Source organism: Dermatophagoides pteronyssinus, unplaced genomic scaffold (assembly GCF_027571235.1).
Source record: "Dermatophagoides pteronyssinus isolate colony J.1.1.1.1 unplaced genomic scaffold, Derpt_VIB-CSIC_2022.12 sq0007, whole genome shotgun sequence".
NCBI lineage: Eukaryota > Metazoa > Arthropoda > Arachnida > Sarcoptiformes > Pyroglyphidae > Dermatophagoides > Dermatophagoides pteronyssinus.
The window spans coordinates 1,403,026-1,427,935 of record NW_027461531.1 but is presented as its reverse complement, the minus strand read 5'-3'; the positions used below and the strand labels follow the sequence as shown (position 1 = coordinate 1,427,935).

General features: G+C 29.6%; 9 protein-coding genes across 13 annotated transcripts; 6 read left to right on the top strand and 3 right to left on the bottom strand.

The window, feature by feature from the left end:
- The first annotated feature begins 400 nt into the window (after nt 1–400).
- Nucleotides 401–1,673, top strand: LOC113792997 (uncharacterized). Its single transcript, XM_027342959.2, has 2 exons — nt 401–999; nt 1,064–1,673. The coding sequence occupies exons 1-2, from the start codon at nt 470–472 to the stop codon at nt 1,545–1,547; spliced, it is 1,014 nt and encodes a 337-aa protein (XP_027198760.1). The 5' UTR covers nt 401–469; the 3' UTR covers nt 1,548–1,673.
- A 1,945-nt stretch (nt 1,674–3,618) lies between these two features.
- LOC113792992 (ankyrin repeat domain-containing protein 13C) lies at nt 3,619–7,215 on the top strand. 2 transcript variants are annotated; one of them, XM_027342955.2, is made up of 6 exons: nt 3,619–3,821; nt 3,946–4,355; nt 4,419–4,924; nt 4,988–5,560; nt 5,616–5,745; nt 5,805–7,215. In XM_027342955.2, exons 2-6 carry the CDS (start codon nt 3,974–3,976, stop codon nt 5,936–5,938), a joined length of 1,725 nt encoding a protein of 574 aa, XP_027198756.1. In that variant the 5' UTR covers nt 3,619–3,821; nt 3,946–3,973; the 3' UTR covers nt 5,939–7,215. The 2 variants fall into 2 exon arrangements, with proteins under 2 accessions (XP_027198756.1, XP_027198755.1); XM_027342954.2 differs by having other exon boundaries at nt 3,620–3,902; nt 3,960–4,355.
- A 1,298-nt stretch (nt 7,216–8,513) lies between these two features.
- On the top strand, nt 8,514–11,756 carry LOC113793061 (uncharacterized). 2 transcript variants are annotated; one of them, XM_027343030.2, is made up of 3 exons: nt 8,514–9,615; nt 9,704–10,260; nt 10,633–11,756. In XM_027343030.2, the coding sequence occupies exons 2-3, from the start codon at nt 10,006–10,008 to the stop codon at nt 11,404–11,406; spliced, it is 1,029 nt and encodes a 342-aa protein (XP_027198831.2). In that variant the 5' UTR covers nt 8,514–9,615; nt 9,704–10,005; the 3' UTR covers nt 11,407–11,756. The 2 variants fall into 2 exon arrangements, with proteins under 2 accessions (XP_027198831.2, XP_075676645.1); XM_075820530.1 differs by lacking the exon at nt 8,514–9,615 and having other exon boundaries at nt 9,692–10,260.
- Nucleotides 11,741–15,297, bottom strand: LOC113793060 (uncharacterized). Of its 3 annotated transcripts, none has more exons than XM_075820529.1 (3): nt 15,156–15,297; nt 12,408–14,035; nt 11,741–12,350 (listed from the first exon to the last, which is right to left on the bottom strand). In XM_075820529.1, exons 2-3 carry the CDS (start codon nt 14,007–14,009, stop codon nt 12,114–12,116), a joined length of 1,839 nt encoding a protein of 612 aa, XP_075676644.1. In that variant the 5' UTR covers nt 14,010–14,035; nt 15,156–15,297; the 3' UTR covers nt 11,741–12,113. The 3 variants fall into 3 exon arrangements, with proteins under 3 accessions (XP_075676644.1, XP_027198828.2, XP_027198829.2); XM_027343027.2 differs by lacking the exon at nt 15,156–15,297 and adding an exon at nt 15,053–15,071; XM_027343028.2 differs by lacking the exon at nt 15,156–15,297 and adding an exon at nt 14,274–14,459.
- A 117-nt stretch (nt 15,298–15,414) lies between these two features.
- LOC113793063 (uncharacterized) lies at nt 15,415–17,448 on the top strand. The gene has a single exon (XM_027343032.2). It carries the CDS (start codon nt 15,646–15,648, stop codon nt 16,375–16,377), a length of 732 nt encoding a protein of 243 aa, XP_027198833.2. The 5' UTR covers nt 15,415–15,645; the 3' UTR covers nt 16,378–17,448.
- On the bottom strand, nt 16,362–17,455 carry LOC113793062 (trypsin alpha-4). Its single transcript, XM_027343031.2, has 3 exons — nt 17,109–17,455; nt 16,652–17,045; nt 16,362–16,570 (listed from the first exon to the last, which is right to left on the bottom strand). The coding sequence occupies exons 1-3, from the start codon at nt 17,387–17,389 to the stop codon at nt 16,424–16,426; spliced, it is 822 nt and encodes a 273-aa protein (XP_027198832.1). The 5' UTR covers nt 17,390–17,455; the 3' UTR covers nt 16,362–16,423.
- A 2,326-nt stretch (nt 17,456–19,781) lies between these two features.
- LOC113793001 (fatty acid-binding protein-like) lies at nt 19,782–21,242 on the top strand. The gene is made up of 4 exons (XM_027342964.2): nt 19,782–20,026; nt 20,116–20,291; nt 20,678–20,782; nt 20,881–21,242. Exons 1-4 carry the CDS (start codon nt 19,942–19,944, stop codon nt 20,935–20,937), a joined length of 423 nt encoding a protein of 140 aa, XP_027198765.1. The 5' UTR covers nt 19,782–19,941; the 3' UTR covers nt 20,938–21,242.
- Nucleotides 21,243–21,486: 244 nt separating this feature from the next.
- LOC113793065 (activating signal cointegrator 1 complex subunit 1-like) lies at nt 21,487–22,859 on the bottom strand. Its single transcript, XM_027343034.2, has 2 exons — nt 22,615–22,859; nt 21,487–22,556 (listed from the first exon to the last, which is right to left on the bottom strand). The coding sequence occupies exons 1-2, from the start codon at nt 22,766–22,768 to the stop codon at nt 21,496–21,498; spliced, it is 1,215 nt and encodes a 404-aa protein (XP_027198835.2). The 5' UTR covers nt 22,769–22,859; the 3' UTR covers nt 21,487–21,495.
- LOC113793015 (acetylcholinesterase-like) lies at nt 22,812–24,895 on the top strand. Its single transcript, XM_027342980.2, has 3 exons — nt 22,812–24,208; nt 24,271–24,667; nt 24,733–24,895. Exons 1-3 carry the CDS (start codon nt 22,993–22,995, stop codon nt 24,878–24,880), a joined length of 1,761 nt encoding a protein of 586 aa, XP_027198781.2. The 5' UTR covers nt 22,812–22,992; the 3' UTR covers nt 24,881–24,895.
- The last annotated feature ends 15 nt before the right edge of the window (nt 24,896–24,910 follow it).

The window sequence follows — 24,910 nt, the reverse complement described above, 5'->3', positions numbered from 1 at the left end:
AAAGAATGAAATAATACGTGGTTGGTATCAGGTTCCCTATCTTTATTTCTCATTTGGATTATGTGGAATCAGTGCCATAGCCGTCGTTCATCATTACTTGACTAAAACTCCTGATGATGAATTGTTCACTCGACATAAATCTCGTTATATCGTTGTCAGACCTGATGATGTTCGTTTACAGAAATATCCACTCAAATATATAACCGAACGAGATCTGGTCGAGAAACATCGTCAACAACAACAATAATCAATATTTTATTGCTTATATTATAATAATGAAATTCTAATGTTTAATGGATTAAACATTTGTATAAAATAAAATTTGTCTTAGAAATTCTTATTAAATTTTATTCATCAAATTTTTCATTCTATTTCCACATTATTAGGCTTTTGGTGTTGTTTTCACCATCATAATACATTCTTGAAAAATTATTAATTTTTTTCAGCAATTCAGCTCTAACATTTAAAAATGTCAGAAGATGTTGGCTATGATGATTTTCACGACGAACAATCTACTGAGAATTCTATACCTAATGACCAAGATATAAATTTGGACATTGTATCCAAAACTCCAAAAGAAAAAGCCACCGATGATTTTTACGAAATAATTATAATCAAAAAATATAAATGTAAATCATGTGAATTGATGTTTGATTCTTTCGAACAGATTCATGATCATTATACTAATGTACATAATAATAAAGATCAAACGGAACTTCTGTTCATTGATGCTACAAATAATGATGTTTCATTTCCAAATAAATGCAAGAAAAATATCAATGACATATCACCGAAAAATAAACGGACAAAAAAACGACTACAACAAACAAGAAAATCTTCGAAAAGAAAATATCCTTGTGATTGGCCTGATTGTGATTATGTAGCAATCAATTCGGTTCACCTAAAAGATCATCGTCGAATACATACTGGAGAGAAGCCATATCGTTGTGATTGGAATGATTGTGGACATAGTTTTACTCAATTATCATCGCTTCGTTTGTATGTTGAATTAATTTTTCATTCATTCAAGATTGTTTTCTGATTAAATTTCATTTGGAATTAGACACATTCGAACGCATACTGGAGAACGTCCATATGAATGTGATTGGCCTGATTGCAATATGCGTTTTACTCAGAAAAGTAATCTCAAAGTACATATGCGAAAACATACTGGCGAACGACCATACAGTTGTGATTGGCCCGGTTGTGAAGCCAATTTTTCCGTGAAAGGTAATCTTGAACATCATCGTAAAGCCCATTGTGGTCTGAAAATATTCGTCTGTGATCATCCTAATTGTGGCCGTACATTCGTAGAGAATGCACATCTACGAAAACATGAAATGATTCATCAAGATAATAAACCATATAAATGTGATTGGCCTGGTTGTAATTATAGTTCTTGTCGTCGAATTGATGTTAACAATCATAAATTAATACATAGTGGCCAATTCAAACGATTCCATTGTCCACATTGTCCTAATAAACAATTCACACGATCACATCTTTTACATAAACATGTTCAAAAAACTCATTTCACTAACACTTGATTATTGGCAGTTTTATAAATTCAAACATTTAATCTATTATAAAAAAATTCAAAACCAAATATTATAAGAATAAAAAAGAAAAATGCGATATATTTAAAAATGATTATGCTGCTTCAAAAATGTCAATTTGAATTGTATTTTTTTCCTCCATCATTTTTCTCTCGAAAATTGTGATCAAGTGAAGGTGGGAGGCTGAAAAAAGACTCAACTTCATCACCAGATAGAATGTTTATGGAAGTTTGACTAAAAAATTCTGATGGAGAATTGTCAATGTTTTGTGGCCCATATGGTACAGGTGAAAGAATAGTAAGTTCATCATCAATACTGTTTGATCGTGATAATTGTTCTAGTGGCGTTTCAGCACTATTATCATCATCGGTAGTGCATTCTTGTTGCTGTTGCTGATTCCCATTGTCATTATTATCAGAATCATTGGATAAATACAACGGGTCAAATTTATCAATAGTTTGAGCTTGGTAAAATACATCATAATAATTGAAAGATACATTGGATCGACAAATTGCGAAGCATTTTTTTTCTCCACATGTTAAACATGTTGGATAACATCCATTACAATCATGGCGACCACAATCACAAAAAGATTTGTTATTTATGAATAAATTATGAATCGATTTAGAAAATGGCGACGTAGTCAAGGTAATTTGCTGTATATCATTATCAAAAAGTTCGGACTTCTTCAACGCTAAACCATCTTCATCTTGAAAATGAATATCATCGTCATTAGAGTAAAATATGGGTGTTGAACAAACTGAATCAATAAATTGTAATCGAGGTGCTTCATGTTGTTTAACATTTGATTCTTTAATTGGTTTCGGCTTAATTTTTGTCTTATTAAAAAAATGATGTAATTCTGTATTCATCGATTGAAGAATGTGTAAACGAAAATTGAACATCAACGCGTTGGACTCTTCAGATAGAAATTTCAATTCTTCGGGTTTCGAATAGTAACCTTGAATAACCGACCTTGAATCAAAATATTTATCATATTTAGCCATATAATCTTCTAACCAACATTTATCTAGTTGCAATAAAAATTCTCTTTCAGGCAATTTCATAGTTTTAAGCAAATCTGAATATATTTGTTTAGTCTCTAATAGCAATTGAATTTTATGCATTGAAAGTGCTCTCATTTTCAGCATTATTGTCAACAATATTGTTAACAAAAATTCCAGATACAATAGCTTCATTCTATGATCAATTAAATCCATATTTAAAGGTGTTATTATTAGTCGTAATTGATTGATTTTGTAAATTAATTCAAACAATATCCATTCTGCATGTTTCAATAGTTGTCGATAGCATTCCAGTGTTTCATTATCGTCTTTTTGATCCCATCCTTTTCTACGTATTTGTTGCATAAATAAAAAAGGATCATTTCGATGACGGATCGAAAAGCCATAGAATTTCGCAAAATCTCCATCATTTAGTTTATTGATCATTTTTTTCACAAATGTATTTTGTATGGGTCGAACTTGATCAAAATTAAATGGAATAGAGAATGATGAAGATGATAATGAGAAGGAATGATCCATTTTTTAATGAAGAAAAAGTTATTCAAATCTCTACTGTCGAATTTTCGAACGAAAATTAAAAACAATACAACATTATAACTGTAAGAATTGAAGAATAAAAGAAACAGATGATAAATTGTACTTTGAATAAAATACGAATTTCACGCAATCAACGTCCCTTCAAATATGACATATTGATATATTTGTGCATTATAAATCAAACTGAATAGGGATGAATAAAACGAAAGAAGGTCTTTATTCTTTGTATTATACGTAATTCAATTCATTAAAAATTAAAAATTTGAAATCTCAAATTTTAAGTGACGAATCGATAAATGTATCCAATTTCGCGACATAGAATAGAGCATGAATGATATATCAGTTGAAAACTCTGCAAATTACATTTATAGACTGCAAGTTTATCGAAAATATTTGTTAAGTGCAAACATCAATGAACAGCGAAAACATTATTTTGGCAAAATGGTAGCGGCATTAGCGAATTTTTTTGCTTGTATACTTCTCCTTCGTCGAAAACCGGGGGGATTTATTAAAATAGTTGAAATGAAATATTTTCTTTACGGATTTCGGTCAATCTTTTATTTTTACTTTCTCAAATATCGATCAGGTTTACAGTTATAATTGTTTGCTCTCATTGATCTCTTCATCAGTTTAGTTTTTTTTGTTAATCACTGGTGAATAACCCAATTTTCCAATCTTACAAATAATTATTCATTTGAATAAGGTAAAATCAGGACTGTTCATTATTCGAGCTTGTTTTTTCCGATAAAAACAACGAATCAATTTTTCTTGTTTATCATTTAAGGTATGGTCCAATTTTCATGTTAATTATCTTTTGATTGATTTAGATTCACCACTTTAGCTTGTGACGAAAAAATGTCCGATGGAGGATGTTCTGAAGAATCGGAAGATTTTGTCGATGCAGTTGATGATGTTCAAACAACACAGATTACAATAAACATTGCTGATCTCGAAAAAGAGCCCTACCCATTGCATCGTGCCGTGTTTGAGAATCAGCCATGCAAAGTTCTAGCGGAATTATTATCGTCCATTACCGAACGGAACAAATATATTAAAATTGCTGACATTGTCAGCCAAAAAGATGTCCATGGCAATACTCCATTACATTTGGCCGTTATGTTAGGTCATCATGATCTTATAAATTTTTTACTTCAGCAGAATTCCCCAATTAAAACGAAGAATATTCAAGGGTGGACACCGTTAGATGAAGCGATTAGTTATGGTGATCGTAAAATAAGTAATTAAACTCAATTTCACCTGAATTGAAATTTATTCCAATAATTATATTTTATAATGATAGTAAAAAGTATTTTGTTGCTTGGCCGTAAACAAGCTCGACAATCGTTGGGTAATCGATCACCAAAATTAATGGAAACATTACGAAAGATAAAAGACTTTCAGATGGAATTACGATGGGAATTTCATTCATGGATTCCTTTATTGAAACGTTTCTTGCCGTCAGATGTTTGTGGTATAGCCAAACGTGGATGTTCATTTCGTTTGGATACAACCCTTCTAGATTTTAATGATCGCCGTTGGCGGCGTGGTAATTTAACCTTTTTATTTCTTGGTGATAATGTTGGAAAAAATTCTTCCACTTCTAATACAACCGATCGTCATTCATTGGTCATCATGGATAATGAGCTTAAAGTTTATCAATATATTCGTTATAATGAAGAAATGGACATTGATGAAGATGTCGACATGTTGATGAGCACGGATTTAGTTTATCTTCAACCTAACACCAAAGCAATTTCATTTTCAAGAGCACAGAGTGGCTGGTTTTTTAATCGTTACAACAAGACTGTAAGATTAATTGTTCTTTTGTAAAATTTCTAGATAAATTCATCTCTTTTTGAATAATGCTAGGAAAAAGTTGGTCAATTTGATGCTGATTTCTACAACATAAATGGATTCACCATCGAAACGAAAAAACGTCGTGAACATCTGAGTGAAGAAGATATCTATGCGAATAAAGCTATTTATGAAACATTAAAAAAATCTTTGGAACAGCAAAAAAATCAGCGAAAATCATCGCAAAAATCTTTAGAAGGATCATCATCATCGTTTGATGATATTGTCCATGTTGATCAACTTTCTAAATCTAATAATACACAGCAATCATTGACTAAAAATGGCAGTAATAACCAGATGAATGGTGATGCATTTCATGAAATAGAATCAGATGTTCAGCATACCATCGGTGAAGGTGGTGAAGAAACTGACGATGAAGAAAATCTCATCGAGGCAGCAATGGTTTCGGCCATGTCCGGTCAAGAGGATCAATTACCAATCAAACCACGAAGATCTCTCCCACCTCCTCCAAGACCTGAGGTCACCTGGGAGCAATACATTAATTCTACAAAAGGAATGCCACCATGCCTTGGTCGTCAATGGGATCTTAAAGTACGAACAAAAAATTTAAAAGCCACCGTTGCAATGGTAGGTGCTTTTCCTTTTTTGACCCAAACTTTTTATTGTAAATTTATTCCTATAGAGTCAAGAATTTCCGCTGTCCATCGAATCATTGTTGAACATATTAGAGGTTTTTGCTACATTCAAACATTTCAAAAAATTAAAAGAATTCATCAACTTGAATTTACCACCAGGATTTCCTGTTAAAATTGGTAAATTGATAGAAATTTTTTCTTTCGATACAAATGACTAAATTTTTTATATTTCTTAGACATTCCGATGATCGCAACTATTTTGGCAAGGGTTACATTCTTGAATTTTAATTATAATGATAAGCTTGATGCTAATTTGTTTCAAATTCCAGCCGATTATACCGAAGACCCGAATCGATTTCCTGATCTATAACGAGATGGTCAAATCTAACAAATTTTTGTGAATTTTTATATAAAGAAAAAAGTTGATATATAATTTTACCCTGTGATTTACTTTTACTAAAAGATAAATAAGGAATAATCTTAGTCATTTTAATGAATTTAACCCGAATTTAGAATTGACAATTTTTTATCAGAAAAAAAACACCGAATACACTAACAGAAATCCATTCAGACATGTTACCTCTGAATATCATTTTTTATTCATCACTTTTTATTTATTTGCAAATTATTATTCAAAATTTTTTCAAAATTTTATTGTTTATATGCATGATTATTGTTTTAAACACGGAACACAAAAAAAAATCTTGTGATAACATAGAATACTATTTATGATTCGTTTCATATCGAATTATTTCGTTTAAATTATTATTTTTCTCCTTTGTTTCAATATAAGTTTCCTATGAATCAATACAATTTTTATCACCATCGATCCGGATGAGAGACGATTACATAAGCTCACATTCACACATTGATTTGAAAACTCGATTTCTAATGAAAATGTCCATGGCATAAATCATGATAATAATTTCATCGCCTACACCATTAACACACACACACAAACAATGTCGTATTTTATCTTAAATGTAAGAAAAACAATAGGGAAATTTTCATCAGATCCTTAATTCGAATTTGTTCAAAACATTACTGTATACATAATATATTAAAAAAGAAAATGTATTTGTCAAATGAAAAAAACCTACACAAATTCACAAGACAAAAACCCTTATATCCATTCGACATCACATTATTATACATTTGACATGATTCTTTCCCCATATCATCATTCATCAGTAAATTTATTCAAATTATTGTTCAGGAATTCTTCATTGTTAAAATATAGACTCATTCACATCTTATATTTAATTAATAATAATAATGATAAATATTAAGAATCGATAATTGAATCATTATCATATATTTTGCATACATTTATTATATATTCACACACACACACATTCAAATGATGATAGCGAATTATAATCTAAAGATTATTATTTTGTTTAGATGCAATCACATATAAGTTTTGCTCAAAATCTACAAACAAACATGATTATCAATCGTATCGAATTTAGTTGAATATTTTAATTTATGATTAATTATTTTGTTTGGCATAACAAATTATAAAAAATTTTTTTGCCATTCATGTAATCGAGATATCATTATACAAACATAGAGCCTAAAGAAAATGTTTAGATATTTCAATGAATATTAAAAATTTACTGTTAATAAACAACACCCACTCATATACATCCATCCATGTATTTATTCATTGGTGAAAATGATGCTTTTTTTCAATTGTTTTAAGAAAAGAAAAAACTTCGCAATTCACTTCGCAAAACTTGTTGCTTGGCAACCCGGTAAATGATGTTTTTTTTTCATATCGTGGCTTATTCTACCTGGATACTGGATTGAAACCTTTCATTTACATTGAATATAATTATTATCTATCCAATCACTGACATCTTTTTTTTTACTTTTCAATAATAGAAAATTCAATTTATTGTTAATCACCAAATTGTTTAGCTATCATCTGATAGTTTTTTCTATAAATATAATTATTGAATGGAAGCCATTTTTCATTTTTATAATAAAAAAAAACATTTTAATTCATTCAAAATTCGTTTATCATTGTGATTGTCGCACATGCGTATGTAAATTTAATTTAAAAATCTGAACAAAACTGCGCGCGTCTCTTTTCTTTTAAAGTTAATTGAAAAAAAAATTCGCCATTCAAATAATCTCACAGATTTTCAATGAACATGAAAAAATTTCAGCTTGTTTGCGCAATCATTCAAATGATTCACCTAAGCGAATGAATGATGACGCCAACACCAAAAATGACCAGTTGTTGCATTTACAGGTATACGAGACTACCCTATCAAGGAAGCTTTTGTCCGTTTCTTTCTATTTGTGTGAATGAAAATAAAAATTAAACTAGATTTTACTCGTTGAAAACAGCCATAATTTAAAGTATAGACATTGGCTTCATATTTTCGTGTATTTTCGTGTTTGTGGTGTAGTGTTAAAATGCCTTGCCGAGGTCAATCGCATAAAAGCTAACTAACTTGCATAAAGCTTTTTTTGAGTTCAGACTAGAATGGCCAGAAATTTAAATTGATCGAGCAAGCTAGATTTGTTTTCTTTGTTTGTCTCGTTATACACACATACACTCTCTCTTTCTTACTCTTTGTTCAGTGTCCGTGGAACCCAAAAATAACTTTTGTTTCGTATATTTGGCGGTTTTCGAGACCGCTTATTCTTTAATAGCAACAATACGGCCCACGGACCTTTGGACATAATCATTACACATTATTGGTCTGCTAGTAGCATCATTAAATCTTGATTCCATATTCTATGAGTTTTTTTCATGAATTCAATTGAAGCCGCATCCATTGAATACATCCTATATATACGAAAAATAAAAATAAAAATTCAAACCAAATCTATATAGGAATTTTTATGTTTCGCCTTCAACTAACTACTTTTATTTTATTATTAATATTATTATTAACTCATGATTGATCCATTATTATTGTGAGTGAACATGAGAATCATTAAATCGTTGAAGGGTTTTTTTTTCATTTTTCATCATTGATTATTTGATAATAATGCGACAATAATTTAATTGAACAAAACAAATCGATTGATGTTAGACTGTCCAGTTTCTTCAAGAAAAAGACTATCATTGAAACCATTACTATATTCATACAACAATGATTGAAGCCTAAAATCAATGATGAGAAACAATCTACGATGATTGAACGAATGAAGTAAAAAAGTAAAGCCAGATTGAGAGAAATCAAAAGCCGGTTTTTTGTTGTACTTCCAATTTTTAATGGTTTATTCTCTTTTTCGTCATTTCCCATAAGAGTCATTCAATCATAGCCGTCCATTGATGTCCATTGATGATGATGATGATGATGCATTTAGTGTTGATGATGTGATCATTTTTCAAATCATTCATTTTGTTGAATCTTATATTACCTTGTATTGTTTGATTTTTTTTCTGTGTATGTGTTTCCAAACGTTTTGTATTTTTTCACTTTTAAACATTATTTGCTTTTTTTTCTGTCTAATATTTAACTCATTCGTATCACAAACGTGACCGAGAAAGTTTATGTTATTCTCATCATCATGATAATGATCAGTATATAAAAAACCGTTGTCCATAGTGTACTTTAATTCCACTTTTGGTGTTTATTCGTCATTTATATTTCATCAAACAAAGTGTAAAAAAATACCAAATCAAACATCAACAAGGACAATTGTCAGCCATGTTTGCCATCAATTGTTGAAATATTCATTCTATGTCCAGATCTTATGTGTGTAACTCTTGTTCAGTTATTGATGATTACATGTTTTTTTTCACTGTTATTGTTTGAATTATTGTTGAAGAATTGTTGTTTGTATATTCTAACCAAAACTAATCGTTGAATCGAATTTTGAATCGAATTTTTTTTCGAATAAATCATAAATCGAATTTCAGCTTCTATTTTGAATCGAATTGATGGAGTTTTCGAAAAATCATTATGAACACAAAATGACAATAGTCAATTGATCTATTATTTTGTCTTTTTTTTTGGTAAACAGTACTATCAATTTTTTTTTCGTTAGCAACAACTTATCATTCATCTCTTGTATATTAAGGTATGTAATAATCATTTTTTCCGTCGATAATTGTATTGCCATTTATATTGATTGTATATTTGTTTTTTTTCTACTCTCGATTAAACAGATAACTCTAACTTCTTACAGTAGAGATCATGATTTTTGATTAATTAATTAATGTTCCAACACAATGAAGTGAAGAAATCAATACTTAAAATTTTTTTTTAAATTGATTGAAAATCAACCATTTTAAGTTCAAAAACATAATGTCGATCATTGAAAATAATCATCGAAAAGAAAATTTCAGTGCCAAAGATTTATTATCTATTTGTTATAATTGTTTTTCGTCGATTTCCGATTGTCGAAAATTTCATAAAATGAAAATATTTTCAAATTCTTTTCTGTATCGTATATTTATTGGTGATAATAATGACATTGATAACAAAAAGAAAATGGAAACAAGAATTATTGAACATTCGAATCGTCAATCAAAAAATATATCATTATTCATCTTCTTCATTATATTTATCATCAATCAACATGGCTAAGCTCAAAATAATGTTAATCATTCTTGTCATGATGATCTCATCCTCGCCATTTAGAACAGCTATTTTAACTGTTACGGCATCCGAATCAAAAAGTGATACATTTAATATCGATAAACTATTGGAATATAATGAACTTGTGAGTTTTCTATGTTCAATTTTGTTCAAATAAAATCCTAATTTAATTGAAAAGAAAGAAAAGAAAAGTTGGTTAAAGATTATAATAGGTGTTTTATTAAGGTGTGTACGATTTAAAAATTAAGAACTATTGTTTAGTCAATACATTTGTTGTTTTTGAGTAATCGAAGTAAACAATCTTGAAATGATAAGTTATCTTTAAGGACAAATATTTGCTATAACAAAGCATGTACAGATCACTATCTTTAATTCAACCGATAAAAAAGCAAGAAAATAGTTGTCATGGCAAAATTTTCAAAAACTTCCTTATTTTAATTTTTTTTCTTTCTCTTTTTTGTACCTTTCTCATTTGAAAAAATGAATGTTTATTTAGGTATCATGTTTCGGACAAATGCACAAAGAATTTGAACAATGTAATAAAAAAGGAGCTGAAAAAGCCAAATCATTTCTAGGACAAATCGAATTATCACAGGAATGGAATCGACGATTAAAATGTTGTGGTACATGGAAGCTACGTGATTGTTGGATGAAAGCAGCCCGACAAAAATGTACAAAAATACAAGCAGATATGGTATTCAAATTACCTGATCTGATCATGCCGGCATTAGTTGAAGAATGTCAAGAATATACGATCGAATCTGGTAAATGTTCATTACCGATTATGTGGATTGTAGTCGTAATCTGTGCGATCTGTTTAATCATCGCATCCTGTTGCTGTGGTATAATTTATTGTATACGACGAACTCTTAATAAACAAAGATATCGTGCTAATGGTATTCCGCCAATCGCTGATCAAAGGGCATATACAATGACATTACAAAAATCAACATCATATCAAAATGGATTAGGTTCAACAACTAAAATGAATGGACTTAATTCCTATCGAAATAATCATAAAAATCACTCAGATCATAATGGACATTTGCATTATGATAAACAAAAGCACTATAATCATCATAATAATTCTGCAAACATAACCCAAAACCATAAACCAATCAAAGAAACATTAGATAATGTTGATTCTGAAGAATTGAAAGTATTAAATCCACAGCCACCACCGCTTCCTCCATTAAATTCAATCCATGTTGATAAAAATCTGAAATCTATTGAATCTGATGATGCCGATATCAAAGTTAATTTAGTTTGAAATCTATGAAGACACAAACTGAAAGATAAATACATTAAATATCATCAAAATGAACGAGATATTTGTACTTATAATTGTATATCTGAAACATCTGAATAGATGATTGTCTTTAAATTTCTTATGATTTTTTTTTTCAATTTACTCCGAATTTTTTTGCCATCTTGTTTTATTTTATTGATTAACAGCTATCTATAGATGTGAATTATTTATTTCTTCAAATTTAATCAATGGAAATTGACTAAGACCACCGAAATGGTAAATTTATGTAAATGATAATTATTATTATGATAATATATTTTTATGAATGAAAATAAAAATTGAAAAGATTGGAAACTTTTTCAAAATTAAAATCAGGATTTATTCATTTTTTTATATATGATTATGATTATATCGTGTTTGTGTTTACGTATGGTCATCGAGGATTAATCAAGAAATGAATAATATATCAAACATAATGGATAATTTGAAAAAACTTTCATTGTTATCATCAATCGTGTGTTTGTATGTTGGAATCCTATGTGTGCTTATTTATGCTTGAATATTGGTAGAAAAAAACGCGAAAAAAATTATGATCAAAATTATTGTTGTTTTAATTATTGAAAATGATCAATTAATTCAAGCCAATTTTTTTTGCGAAGCAGATTATTTGTTCGATCCATATTTGATTTTAATAGCTGGAAATTGGTCGTATAATTTTGATTTTGAACTCAATTCTTTTCTTTATTCACGTTTTCAGGAACAGAAAATGTTTCATTTCCAGCTGTTGCTTCAGTATACGGAGGAGGAAATGATAATGTTGAAGCAGTTGGGCTCAAATCAGCTCCTGTTACACTGGTTGGTGATCTTGCTGGTGATAAAGGTGAAGGTTTCTCACCTAAGCCAGTGAATGCTGATAATTTACAATAACGTTGTGCTCGACTCAAGTGGAATAATTTTTGAAAAAGCTGTTGAATATAAAAAGGGTTAATCCATCGTATATGAGATAAATTATTATCACTTACCCGGCGACGTGTCTCGCGATAATTATCATTATCCAATGGCAATGGTAAAATTGTTTCCGATGGATTACGACCATTCGATGGAGGATGTGAACGGCTTCGGCGATTTATGCAGATGAAATAGTTTGGTACAGAATAGAAGAGCCAGATGATAATGTACAACAATAAAATGACCATCAACAAATAGAGCAAGGGCATCATGGAAATTAAACAAGTTGACCATTGAAGTGAATCAGATTTATTCGGATCAACAGTATTGATGACCATTACATCATCATCGGTATCATGGCTAAGATCTTCATTGTTTTGTTGATTAGGAGGCAAGCCAAACGAAGTTAATCGATGAATTATGCGATTTCCGAATCGATCGTCATTCCCAATCTGTTCTTGTTGACCAAGATTATTGCCCCAACCGCCAGACCATTTCCATGGGACCACAACTCTAAATCTATTTCCATCAGACTCTTCTTGGCCCTCATGTTCTAATTGTTTAAAACGTCGATTCAAATCAGTTGCTTTCTCAGTCTTGAATTGATCAAAATCCCATCCCAACGGATTCCAAGATCGATGGATGGTAATCTTTGGCGGTTTACGCATTACAACAAATTTGTTATGGCCATCTTTATCTTTGGTCATCATTACCGACATTGAACGTTCAACAGAAACAGCTTCGCCACCAGTTTCACCCGTGTTAGCAGATGAATCTAAACCCATCGAGAATCTGCTATCTTCCATATTTCTTTGCTGAGTACGGGCAAAATCTATCATTTGACGCGCTCGTTCAGCCATCGAACGAACCATTGACATCATTATTCGAGATAAAGACGATGAACTACTGTCTTGAGTTTTCAAAATTCTATCTAAACTTTCCTGTTGTGAATTTCCATTCAACTCACTAGCCGATGTTATTGTTCGAATCGGAATAGGAATGAACATAGAAAATGTTCTTTCCTCATCTGATGTAGAATTTTCCGGTTCAATAGCGTCTGCTGCCATGTTATTGTGAGAAGAATCTTCGTGTGCATCTACGGATGAAATTGTTATTATTGGCCGTGTTTTTGGTTCTTCAGTTTGAGCATTATCAGCCAATCGACAACCAAAATTACAGATACTTATTGATTTTGTATCATTTGGATAGACTTTTAAACACGAGTTGAAGCATTCGGATTTGACTGAAGATAAAGATGATGTATAACCTGCTGAAATGTTATTCTGTGTCAAAATCAAATTGATCGTATAATATCGGCATCCATTGATACAGGATTGAAATTTTTCCAAATCGTCACTGGTGGTGCCAAAATGTTCTTTACATTGTTCAGAACAACTAGTAGCATTAGCCTGCTTGATGTCATCAGCTGAAGTATTCAGTGATTCATCAAATATTGGTAACCATGATTTTTGTTTCTCATCATTATTGTCATCTGATGTTGACATCAAACGAACACGATGCAAATCCGATTTTTTTTCATCAACATTATGCGATGTAGCCGTTGTGGTTGTCAAGTTTGTCTGCGATGATTGTTCAGGTTTGGCAATGGTTTTACAATGGATAAGATTCGTGTAAAGCACTAATGCCATAAATGTAAAGACCAAGATAGACTTCATGATTATGCTTTTCAAAAGGAACCAATCTGAAAATATTCAAAGTATTATTAATATATCGATTGATGAATTTTAAAATTTTATTAAATATAATTTAGATAAAACAAAACTATGTATTAAAATGAAATCAAATTATGTATGATGGTTGATGACATTTGATCAAATTTTTAATCATTGAGTTATTATTCAAATGTCATGTGATATTTCGCCTTTAAATTAGTCGATCCATAAAATGTAACTCAACGAATAAAATCCAACTCAACTTACCATTAGATTCGAAATCAAATATTCAAACTAAATCTGATGGAAAAATATTGGTTTCGTTTGTTGACAATGAATATTTATTTTGTTCAATCAACAATCAGATATCAAATGCAATTATCTTGCGTTCTGGTTGGTTTTAATTGAATTTGATTCGTGATTACAAACGAAATTTATATTTTTGTTTAGATAATAAAAATTCAGCCAAATCAAAATGAATGACAAATATCTAGCATGTAATGATTAATTATTGGCAACAAAAGATGATCACAAATCGAATCACAATAATCAACAACAAAAAATAATAATAATAATAACTTAATGAAATATACGAGCGCTCACAATTCAATGGAATAACGCAAAAAACATGAACATCATCACACAATAATAAGCATATACATCGTATCAGGCGAAACGATGAACGGGATACATAGAGTTTTTGGTATCAACACAATGGCGTTTTCAAGCAACAACACTCAAAAATAAATCCTATATACACCAACTTCAATGAAATTATTCAAAATGATGATTGGGCCGATTTTCTAGAATTTATAGCTATACACAAATTCATTTATATATGAAAATGGTGCCATTAATAAGTACTACTTCAATGAACCGAAATAATATAGGAAAAAATCCATTATCATCAATTGTATATAGAGCAGAAACAATAAAAAAAACAGATATAACGGGAAGAAAAACAAGAAATTCTTCTTCGTTGTGGTCGGTCATATATACCCACAATTCAGGTTGAAAGTAAAGACAGACAGGAAACTCTGACTTACCCATATACATATCAAACAACCAGTTTCACATAGTTACTGGATTTAGTTAGAAAACCGCGACAATCATTTAGCCAACTTAGAAATTTAATTGCAATATAATTACCTTATTTACAAAATATAAAATCTTATAGTTATGGTTGACTATCAATTGGAAAACTTGAGAATTCAGATAAAAATCACATTCATAAAATGCTAAATTATTCGGGTATTTGCAAAGCCAAAATCTCGAAATGAAATTATGCCCAACAAAACTTCAAACAATTATTTGCGAATGATGAATCAGTTTGAAAGAAAACCATTGCAAAATTCAAATTTAATTTCATCATCATCATCAGATGAATATTCGAATGAAAAATGAGTTGGTTGTCCCGAGAAAAAGCTAGCAGCATTATTCAATGTACAATTTAAATGTTTTCCAATGAGCTTTTCATGAACAATGTTCCCTCTTGGATTTTTTTTTGAAAATAGAAATGCCCGCCATACAAAATAATTCGATCATTATTAATTCGATTATCAATGAATGGTTGTTGAATCTGATTTATAAAATGTAAACGTAAATTTGATTCTAATGGATTTATTCTCAGCATTCAATCATGACTATATGCGAAAGAGAATCAGTTAAAATCATGATTTTTATGCCTTTACTGTCGATCATATTATCGATTATACATTCGACTTACGCTGAAAATGGTGGTAGATTAAATGAAACATGTAATGACGAACGTAGCAAAATCATGAACAAAAAGAAAACTACGAATCATATTCATCGGTGTTGTAATGAAATTATCATGTGTTCATGCATGAATATGCATTGTTTGAATGATACACAATCAGTTTATACTGATTGGTGTATACAATTAAAATCTAGTCCTTGTCAAATTAGTGATGATTGTCAACAATCGATTACTTATGAATCATGTATCAAACTTCCTGAAAAGAATATTTGGCCATTTATTCTATTTATCGTATTGATTGTATTGGTCATCATTTCCATCATAATATTTTTTGTCACCATATTTTATCATAAATTTTATGTTTCAAATCCAGATCCATATTTAACGACAACATCAAAAAGTCATCAGATCGAATATAAAGAAGAGATGATGTTAATAATAACTTCGAAACCTAATTTACATACAATTCGTAATAATGGAAAGGATAATCCATCCATTACCGATACAAAATCGAAAAAACCTCAACATAATAGTAATAATAACAAAGCAAAAAATATGCACGACTCTGATAGCAATTGTAAACCTGAACAGGAATCAACAATAAAACTTATCAAAGAATCAATCAAAAATATTAATAATGATTTAAAATAAATTTTTATTAAAATTCAATAATTATTCAAATGATTATGATTAATCATTAAACTGTATTTGAAATGATCCAATTTCGAAGATTTGCAACATTACTATAAATGGTCGGATATTTGGTACTCAAGCATGTTGATGGACCCCATGAAACTACACCAACCAAATGACCATTAGAGACCAAAGGACCACCAGAATCACCCTGTCGATTTTAGATTTGTGTTTTGGAATTAATTAATTTTAATTTTATTTTTTGTTGAAAAAAATTCTTCAAAACACTTACATTGCATGATGCTTGTTTTGAATTGTGTGCACACAACATTCGATTAGTAATTGCATTGACAGAGCCCCAAGTACTCGAACATTTGGTTCGAGACATTTTTGTTACACTTGCAATCTGTAGAATTGTTGGCAATGTACCACCGGATTTAAGTCTTCCCCAGCCGGTAATCTGAAGTTTTGTGCCATCAGCTGGTTCGCTTGTTGTTAACGGAATAATATCAGCATTGGCCGACGGAGTAAAAGGTTGAGATAAAATCAATGTAGCAACATCATAATCAATGGTTGATGATGAATATAAGTTATGACGATAAATTTTACTGACACCTATAGTCGGACCATTGGTTCGATCTAATGTATTGTAACGAATCTTAAAATATGATGGTGTTGCTTCATCGCTAAAAATAAAATGAAATAAATAAATTTTGAATTTTCATCCTTTTTTTTGCTAAATAATTTACCCGAAAACACAATGAGCAGCAGTCAATACAGTTCTCGATGATATAAGCGAACCACCACAGGTGAATGAATCTTTTCGAAACAATGCAATTTGATAAACAGCATCACCCGGTGATGCATTCGAACCACCAACAATTCTTTCACGTTCATCATTTAATGGTTCATTGATCATCCATGGAAACTTTTCCGTTATGGCATCAGGTAATGGAAGACGAATGGCCTGTTCACCAATCGCTACAGATGTTCCGATAGCAATTAATGCAAAAAGGATGATGAATTTCATTATGATTATTCTTTTTTCTTCAACAAATCTCAAAAAAAAGATTGAGATTTAAAATGAAATTGTTCTTAAAAATTTTCATTCATTTTATACATATTTGCCACAAATGATTTAAATTTCAAAATCCATTAGAATTGGTTTATTTGCAAATTTTCTATTGTAATTAACATTATTTATCTTTATTACATTAATCTGTGTTTTTATTATTATGGTCATAATTTTTATCATATAACAAAATAGGATCTTCATCATTTTTCAACTGAAATAATCATAATCCAATTGTTAAAATAATAAATTAATTTTTTTACCCTACATTAAAGATAATGTCATAAATGAAATTTTATCCAAAAAAATGCCTCATAAAAAACTGGAACATTTTGGAAATTATTTGATTTTTTCCCCTAATAATAATAAAAAACAGCAATAAATTTTTGAATTTGAATTTTCTATTTTCATCACTAGATTGCGATACATTACTAAACAAGATAGGCCAACAGAATAGAAATTCAATCGAAAAAATTTCAAATCAATTATGGCAATCTTTATGTTTGAATAATTAATATATAAATTTTGTAGTTCAATACACACATACACTTATATAATTATACCTGAATCATCTTTAATGATCTAGTCAACAACAACAACAAAATGTTCATTGATCAATCATTATCATCATGATCAAATAATGATTGTAGTCGGTCAAGTACAAATAACATTTACATGTTGTTGTTACATCATAGTTTTTCTCTATTATTATTATTAATTGAATAAATTATGTTATTACAATAACATATTGTATCAGTAAAGTTTTGTTGTTGTTCCCATTCAGATTCAATTCAATTAAAATGAGAATGAAAAATTTGTTAGAAAAAAAGAGAGAGAGAAAAAAAAGAGATGAGATATTTGTCACACATGGTTTATGAAAAATGATAAAAAATAATTCCATTCGATTATTCGTTTCGATACAAACCAGATCAGAATGACTATTTATAAATATTCATATGACATAATGTATTGATCATCATCATTTTGAATAACTAATTTTATTTTCTTTCTCTTTTTTTTCGCTTGATGCACTAATCACTATTATTATTATGACAAATTATTTTGTTTCCATGTTTTTGAATGTATGAATTTCCTTGTCATTTTATTATGTTTATGTTTCTATGGTTCCGAATGATGTTACATTTTTCAACCGATCAAGGTAATTTCCTGTTTTTCTTAATATTGTACCTGGCATTCGGTCGTTTTTTTTGTCATATATTTGCTCTCTTTTTTTGAATATTTATCGACCAAAAAAATCAATCCTGTTTTTCCGAATTTAATGTAGTTGATTTTTTTTGTTTTGGTTATCATTTTTGAACTTTGAAATATCGTTTTTTTTTGTATAACTAGATATGTTTCTGTGCCGTTTGTTTCAAATAATTTGATTCTTCATATGATCGTTATCGAACAATTTTTTTTTGTTCGTTTCGGGTTCAATTGATTTGATAGATATTAATGATAACAAAATGGTATGACTTGACATTTGATGAATTATTGCATATCCAACCAATTATTTTCAATATTTTACCATAGTTATACATCATGTTATTGATAAATTTTCATTTCGGGTACAACCAATTTCATTGAAAAAACCGATAATAAATATCAATATGAAAAACAATCATCATTATAATCAATACATTTATAAACATAATTAATTTCATTGATTTTTATGAATTATTTTGTTTTGAATTACTATAATCCAGTAATAATTTTTTTAATAAATTCAATCAGATTTTTTCAAAATTGTATGACAACTATCTATATATTTATTATCATGATTTTAATTCTATAGAATATGATTTTTAAAAAAATAGAAGCATTCACTTGCGTATAGTCGATCCAGGACTATGATGTTTATTTTAGATATCGAAATACTATATTGTAACTATCTATATAATTTCTATCTATGTGTTTGTTTACTGTAGCTGAAGACAAATATTTTCGATTCATATTTTTTTTTGTCGTTTGCTTTTGTCATCATCATCATTATCATCACCATTTTGATGTGATATCAAAAATCAAAACCAAAATCAAATAGAAAAAAATCAGAAATATTAGAATTTTTGAATAGTAAAAATAGTAAAATTTTATATCTAGCAACTTTCGATTGTTCGTATCCGTTTTTGTTGTTGTTGTTGTTGTATCGTTGCATCCCAATAATGTTTCTCTCTTCTTTTTTCCTTGTTATCTTTCAATTGATTATATGCATGTAAAAAAATTGTTACACCCAAATGAAATTAGTGAATAATAATAATTTATCAAATATTTACTTATGATTGATGAAAACTTTTTTATTTTCTTCAAATATTCTTATTTCTATTGATTGATTGATTGATTGTAGCCTTTGTTTTTCAAAGATTTCTATATAAATACCGTGCAATAAATTCGCCATAACCATTTCGGTTACGAATCTTATCACATGCACATACCAATAAAGAAAAATTAAAATTATCATTTCCCTGCTAGACATAATAAGATTCAGATCGATAAACTGAGTAAGAAAAAAAATGTTGCCTGAAATACCCGAAAAATTTTATGGCAAATATAAGCTTGCCACCAGTGAAAATTTTGATAGCTTTCTCAAAGAAATCGGTAAGTACACAATTTTTCATCATTTTGTTGAATTGTTAATGAATCAGACCATAATGCATTCACCATAATTTAAAATCATTGTACAAAAGGTGTTGGACTAATGAAACGTAAACTTGCCAATACAACATATCCAACTGTTGAATTTTTTAAAGATCAAAATGAAAATCTAATCTTCAAATCCCATACGGTAATTAAAACATCGGAAACTCGATTTAAATTGGGTGAAGAATTTGATGAAGACCGGCTTGATGGTAAACGTGTCAAGGTGAGATTTGAAAATATTTTCTCTTTTTTTGAATTTTTTTTTGTTGTTTTGAAAATTTATTATGTTTGATGTCATTGATCTTTTCCAAAATAATAAACACACACACGTACTTGCATAATTATACAACGCATACAATGGATACATTCATATCTTAATTCCATTTCATTTCCGATTTCATATTCATATGATTATGCGTATCATTAGTGTTTTCAAATTTAAATGTCATTTTAAATTAGTCTTTTTCTCTTCAATATGTTCAAATTTTATGAAAATTTGAATGTCATCAGTGTAATATTTTGTTTGTTTGTTTGTTTTGGTTTTTATCAAATTTTCTTTGATCTTTTAATCCTTCCTCGAATCTAATTATTTAAATTTTATTCAAATAGTCTGTTGTTGAATTTGTTGACGGAAATCAATTAATTCAAACACAACGTGATGGTGATATGGAAATCAAATATATTCGTGAATTTAATGGTGATCAAATTAAAGTTGTAAGTGTTTTTTTTATTTGTTAGTTTCTCTTATGCTCTTTTCCATCTAATAATTGATTATTTTTTGAAATATGATTATTATCGACGATCAATCACAGACATCAATTGCCAATGATGTCAAATGTCTTCGTATATATCAACGAGTTCCTGAATGAAGAAAAAAAAACTAAATGACATTCATTCAAATAAATAAAGAGAAAAATATCCGTGTGTGAACCAGTACTAACAATAAAATACAATAAATTTTTATCAACAGCAACAGCAAAAAAAACAAGCCAATTTCAAATTTGACATTTATGATTTATAAATATACGATGGATGATAAAAAAAACAGACATTTTTTCGTTTCATTTCGCAATCCTATTGTAAATATTTTATTGAATTTATATAAAATTTGAAATGTATCAAACAAACATATGTTTTAAAAAAATCAAATAAAAACATTTTTTTTAGAACTGAATCGAATTTTTTTTTCAATTTGATTGATCAACAAAATGCCTTCCAGGCTTTTAAACAAGATGATAATGATCCTCATCAATATGACAGAACACATGTTTACGGTATAATCAGGCCATCATCATTCGAACGGTCAGGGCCAAACATACAGATACACACAAAACAATGTTTGTATATGTATTGTCCAATCTATTTCAGTTTTGAGCAATGATATTTTCTTCACGTTTTTGCGTTTTTACAAACATAAGTTCCGTTTTTTAGAAATAAATTTTATTTAATGGTAAATAATAATGATTTCGTTCATCATAAAAATCCACTGCCGATAAATGTATCTCGCTCAATCGTACAAGACCAAAATCATAATCAGCGAATTTTTCCAGAATATTACCAACATTCATTTTTGATCGGGATTTTCGTTCCTTTCCATCATGTTGATCATTTTTATCACGATATCGTGTATTCATCAATGTGCAATGAATTTTGACTTTCCATTCGTTATTCAATTCATAACGATCCGCTTCACATTCTAAACCTGATCGACTGAAACAATCATAGAGTTTGTTGACAATCTGACGAAATAAATCTTGTTGACCAACTTCAAACACTTTTGCATAAACAACATTAGCTTCGGATGGATCATCATTCATAATGTCTATTCCTTTCATTTGTAATATTATTGGTTGATGTGATTGATGTTCCACGAGAAAAGGTTGTAAATATGATTGATAAAAATTGTCTAAATATTTCATGGCTTTCTTTTTTTCATATGAATCACCAAGATATAAAATACGCAATGTTAAATGCAATCTGTGTTCCGATTGAAATACTGATTCATCAATGGATTTGGTAATTGATAATTTTGGATCAGAAAGAATTGCCGTTTTGAAATTAAGAAATTGCTTCTTGATTTCTGGCTCAAATGATAATGGTATGGAGATAAAATGTGTTAACGATTGCTTCAAACGAGAACTATGTTCTAAATCTCGAATACGTTTAAAAGCTTGGAACACATTCGATTTGTTCACGCCTTGAACTTGAATATAATTTTGGCTATCATTTTGGTTCAATTTTGGTATCTTCAAAGAAGTCATAGTTTCGGATTCAATATTCATCTTGGTTTGACCTTTTTTACCAATCAAGTAACCGAAAAAAGTATTACATAGATGCAATGTCAATATGAATCGTTTAGATTTTTCATCAAAACGCAATCCTTCGCCTTCACCAAATTGATAATCTTCGTCATCATCATTAATTGCTGGAACGATACAATCATCGCTTTCAAGTTGATCGATAGAATAATTTTTCGTGTGACCATGTCCTATTACAAGGGGAATAATTAAAAATACAAGAGATAAAATTAGTTTTAAAAAAATTACCTGACTGAGAAACTATATTTTTAGATGCAATTGTACGATGATCGATAGTTAAATTTTCGATAATTCCATCAGAATCACAGTCTAATCTTCGATAACAGGAACTTCCTACATGAATCAATTTCGGGGACATCGCAAATGATGCATTATAATCCATTTTGTTTTTTATTTTTTAAGTAAAATTCGATTAAAATCACAAATAAAAATACAAGCAAAATTCAAGGCTCAATTCATTTGATTTCAGTTAGTCTGTCCATAGATATCATAGCAGTTCGAATTTAAAAATCTTAACCGCAAAAGTTTCGCTTTGGTAAGTGTATGCAAAATCCATAGATGACAACAATCATTTCATCTCCAAAATTTCTATGATGAACATTTAAAATGTCTAAAATTTATAATAAATCCATCATTGGCCTAACTGTGGTGAATGCTATCCTTTTGGTAATTATTTATGTTCTATATTATGGAAAGCCGAATTCACTTACGGATGGTAAAAGAACTAAATTGAATGTGAACAAAATTATCGTTGAAACTGAATCTGGAAAAATTTCCGGTTTCAATGAAAAAATTGATGGTGATCAAATACGGGTATTTTTAGGAATACCATATGCCGATGCACCAATCGGTGAATTACGATTTCAGCCGCCCAAATCCAAACAACAATGGAATGAAATAATCGATGCCAATCATTGGCCGAATCCTTGTATGCAACCTGATCAATCATTGCAACTAAATAATTATAATTTCAGTGAAGATTGTCTTTATCTAAATATTTGGTCACCAGTAAGCAATGATTCGCTAAAACCGGTCATCGTTGTCATCCATACTGGAGCGTTTATATTTGGATCGGCTTCCGAATTCAAATACAATGGATTGTTTCTTGCACATCATGCCGAAGTCGTTGTTGTTACATTCAATTATCGTCTTAATTTCTATGGCTTTTTCTATCGACTCAATATGACCAACATTATACCAAATGTCGGAATATTAGATCAAGTAGAAGCGCTCAAATGGATTCATAAATATATACGATATTTCGGTGGTGACGCAAGTCGTATTACGTTGGTAGGCCAATCGTCAGCAGCTTTGTCGGTTGGAATGCACATTCTTTCGCCATTAAGCCAAGGTTTGTTTAGCCAGGCAATTTTGATGAGTGGTTCTCCATTACAAATTAATGAAATGAATGACCCTGAACAAGTTACCAAATTTTGGTCAAATTACCTTCGTTATATGAATTGCAATAATGCAGAAAATATAATTGATTGTGTCGATTCTAAAATAGTCAAGAATCGAAGTCGTTTAGTTTCAATGGAAATGGTAAAACAATTGGCTGAGGACAAATTATTTGTAAACATTCCGATCATGATTGATGGACATTTTCAACCAAATAATCCAATCAAACTTTTAGAAAACTTACCCAATATGAATTTATCCATTCTCTATGGCTACACAAATGATGAAGGATCATGGATTGCAATGCTTGAAGATCGTGAATATTTCGGAACACAGATACGATTACATATGCAATCACTATACCAAGCAATGAGAACGGCGGAAATATTTTTAAACAAAATGTTTACATCATTGCCGATTAACAGTGAGTATTTGATTTTTAACAATTTTTTGAAACATAATTGTTTTAATTATGGCGTCGATCAGAGACGAAAATTATAGATTATTATTTTAATCCCTTGTTGAAAATTCACAATACGGAAATGGCTACTGCTGATACAAACATTCTGCATCGCATTATAACCAATATGCTTGGTGATCGATACATTGTTTGCCCAATGGAAAATTTTATTGATTCTTTACTTGCGACAAAAAAATCTTCCATATATCAATATTATTGGCAATATAAGGGTAGCCATCGTACAAGTTCATTTTGGAACACATTTCAACGGGTTTGGTGCGGCGATTGGATGGGATCATGTCATTCGTTTGAAATGTTCGCCATGTTTGGTATTCCTTTCCTACAACCCACATTATTTGATCATTCGGATCGGTTAGTTTCAATGGAACTCATTCAGATGATCAAATATTTTATTCACAAAAGGTATTTTTTAAATCTTTTTTGTCTGTCATCAAATTTCTAAAGATTTTCACGTTTCATTTTACTAGACGATTACCTTGGCCTTTATTGGATTCTAATCAAAAAATATTCTACAATTTAGATTCTGATAATGAAAAATATATTTTTGGAAATAATTTCAAAAACTATGATTGTAAAAATACATGGAATAATTTTTATCAAAGTAAAAGCAATTAAGAAAATTGAAATAGCCGTGAGAAATTTATG

Coding starts and splice junctions, on each gene's coding strand:
- LOC113792992 (XM_027342955.2), top strand. CDS start 3,974: ATGTCCGATGGAGGATGTTCTGAAGAATCGGAAGATTTTGTCGATGCA. Junction 4,356..4,418: donor TTATGGTGATCGTAAAATAA/GTAATTAAACTC, acceptor TTATAATGATAG/TAAAAAGTATTTTGTTGCTT. Junction 5,561..5,615: donor TAAAAGCCACCGTTGCAATG/GTAGGTGCTTTT, acceptor TTATTCCTATAG/AGTCAAGAATTTCCGCTGTC.
- LOC113793062 (XM_027343031.2), bottom strand. CDS start 17,389: ATGAAATTCATCATCCTTTTTGCATTAATTGCTATCGGAACATCTGTA. Junction 17,046..17,108: donor GCTGCTCATTGTGTTTTCGG/GTAAATTATTTA, acceptor TTTTATTTTTAG/CGATGAAGCAACACCATCAT. Junction 16,571..16,651: donor CAAAACAAGCATCATGCAAT/GTAAGTGTTTTG, acceptor TAAAATCGACAG/GGTGATTCTGGTGGTCCTTT.
- LOC113792997 (XM_027342959.2), top strand. CDS start 470: ATGTCAGAAGATGTTGGCTATGATGATTTTCACGACGAACAATCTACT. Junction 1,000..1,063: donor CAATTATCATCGCTTCGTTT/GTATGTTGAATT, acceptor ATTTGGAATTAG/ACACATTCGAACGCATACTG.
- LOC113793065 (XM_027343034.2), bottom strand. CDS start 22,768: ATGGATTATAATGCATCATTTGCGATGTCCCCGAAATTGATTCATGTA. Junction 22,557..22,614: donor AAATATAGTTTCTCAGTCAG/GTAATTTTTTTA, acceptor CCCTTGTAATAG/GACATGGTCACACGAAAAAT.
- LOC113793060 (XM_027343027.2), bottom strand. Junction 12,351..12,407: donor ATCGCGAGACACGTCGCCGG/GTAAGTGATAAT, acceptor TATATTCAACAG/CTTTTTCAAAAATTATTCCA.
- LOC113793015 (XM_027342980.2), top strand. CDS start 22,993: ATGTCTAAAATTTATAATAAATCCATCATTGGCCTAACTGTGGTGAAT. Junction 24,209..24,270: donor TACATCATTGCCGATTAACA/GTGAGTATTTGA, acceptor GGCGTCGATCAG/AGACGAAAATTATAGATTAT. Junction 24,668..24,732: donor AAATATTTTATTCACAAAAG/GTATTTTTTAAA, acceptor TCATTTTACTAG/ACGATTACCTTGGCCTTTAT.
- LOC113793001 (XM_027342964.2), top strand. CDS start 19,942: ATGTTGCCTGAAATACCCGAAAAATTTTATGGCAAATATAAGCTTGCC. Junction 20,027..20,115: donor TAGCTTTCTCAAAGAAATCG/GTAAGTACACAA, acceptor ATTGTACAAAAG/GTGTTGGACTAATGAAACGT. Junction 20,783..20,880: donor ATGGTGATCAAATTAAAGTT/GTAAGTGTTTTT, acceptor GATCAATCACAG/ACATCAATTGCCAATGATGT.
- LOC113793063 (XM_027343032.2), top strand. CDS start 15,646: ATGACTATATGCGAAAGAGAATCAGTTAAAATCATGATTTTTATGCCT.
- LOC113793061 (XM_027343030.2), top strand. CDS start 10,006: ATGACATTGATAACAAAAAGAAAATGGAAACAAGAATTATTGAACATT. Junction 10,261..10,632: donor TATTGGAATATAATGAACTT/GTGAGTTTTCTA, acceptor ATGTTTATTTAG/GTATCATGTTTCGGACAAAT.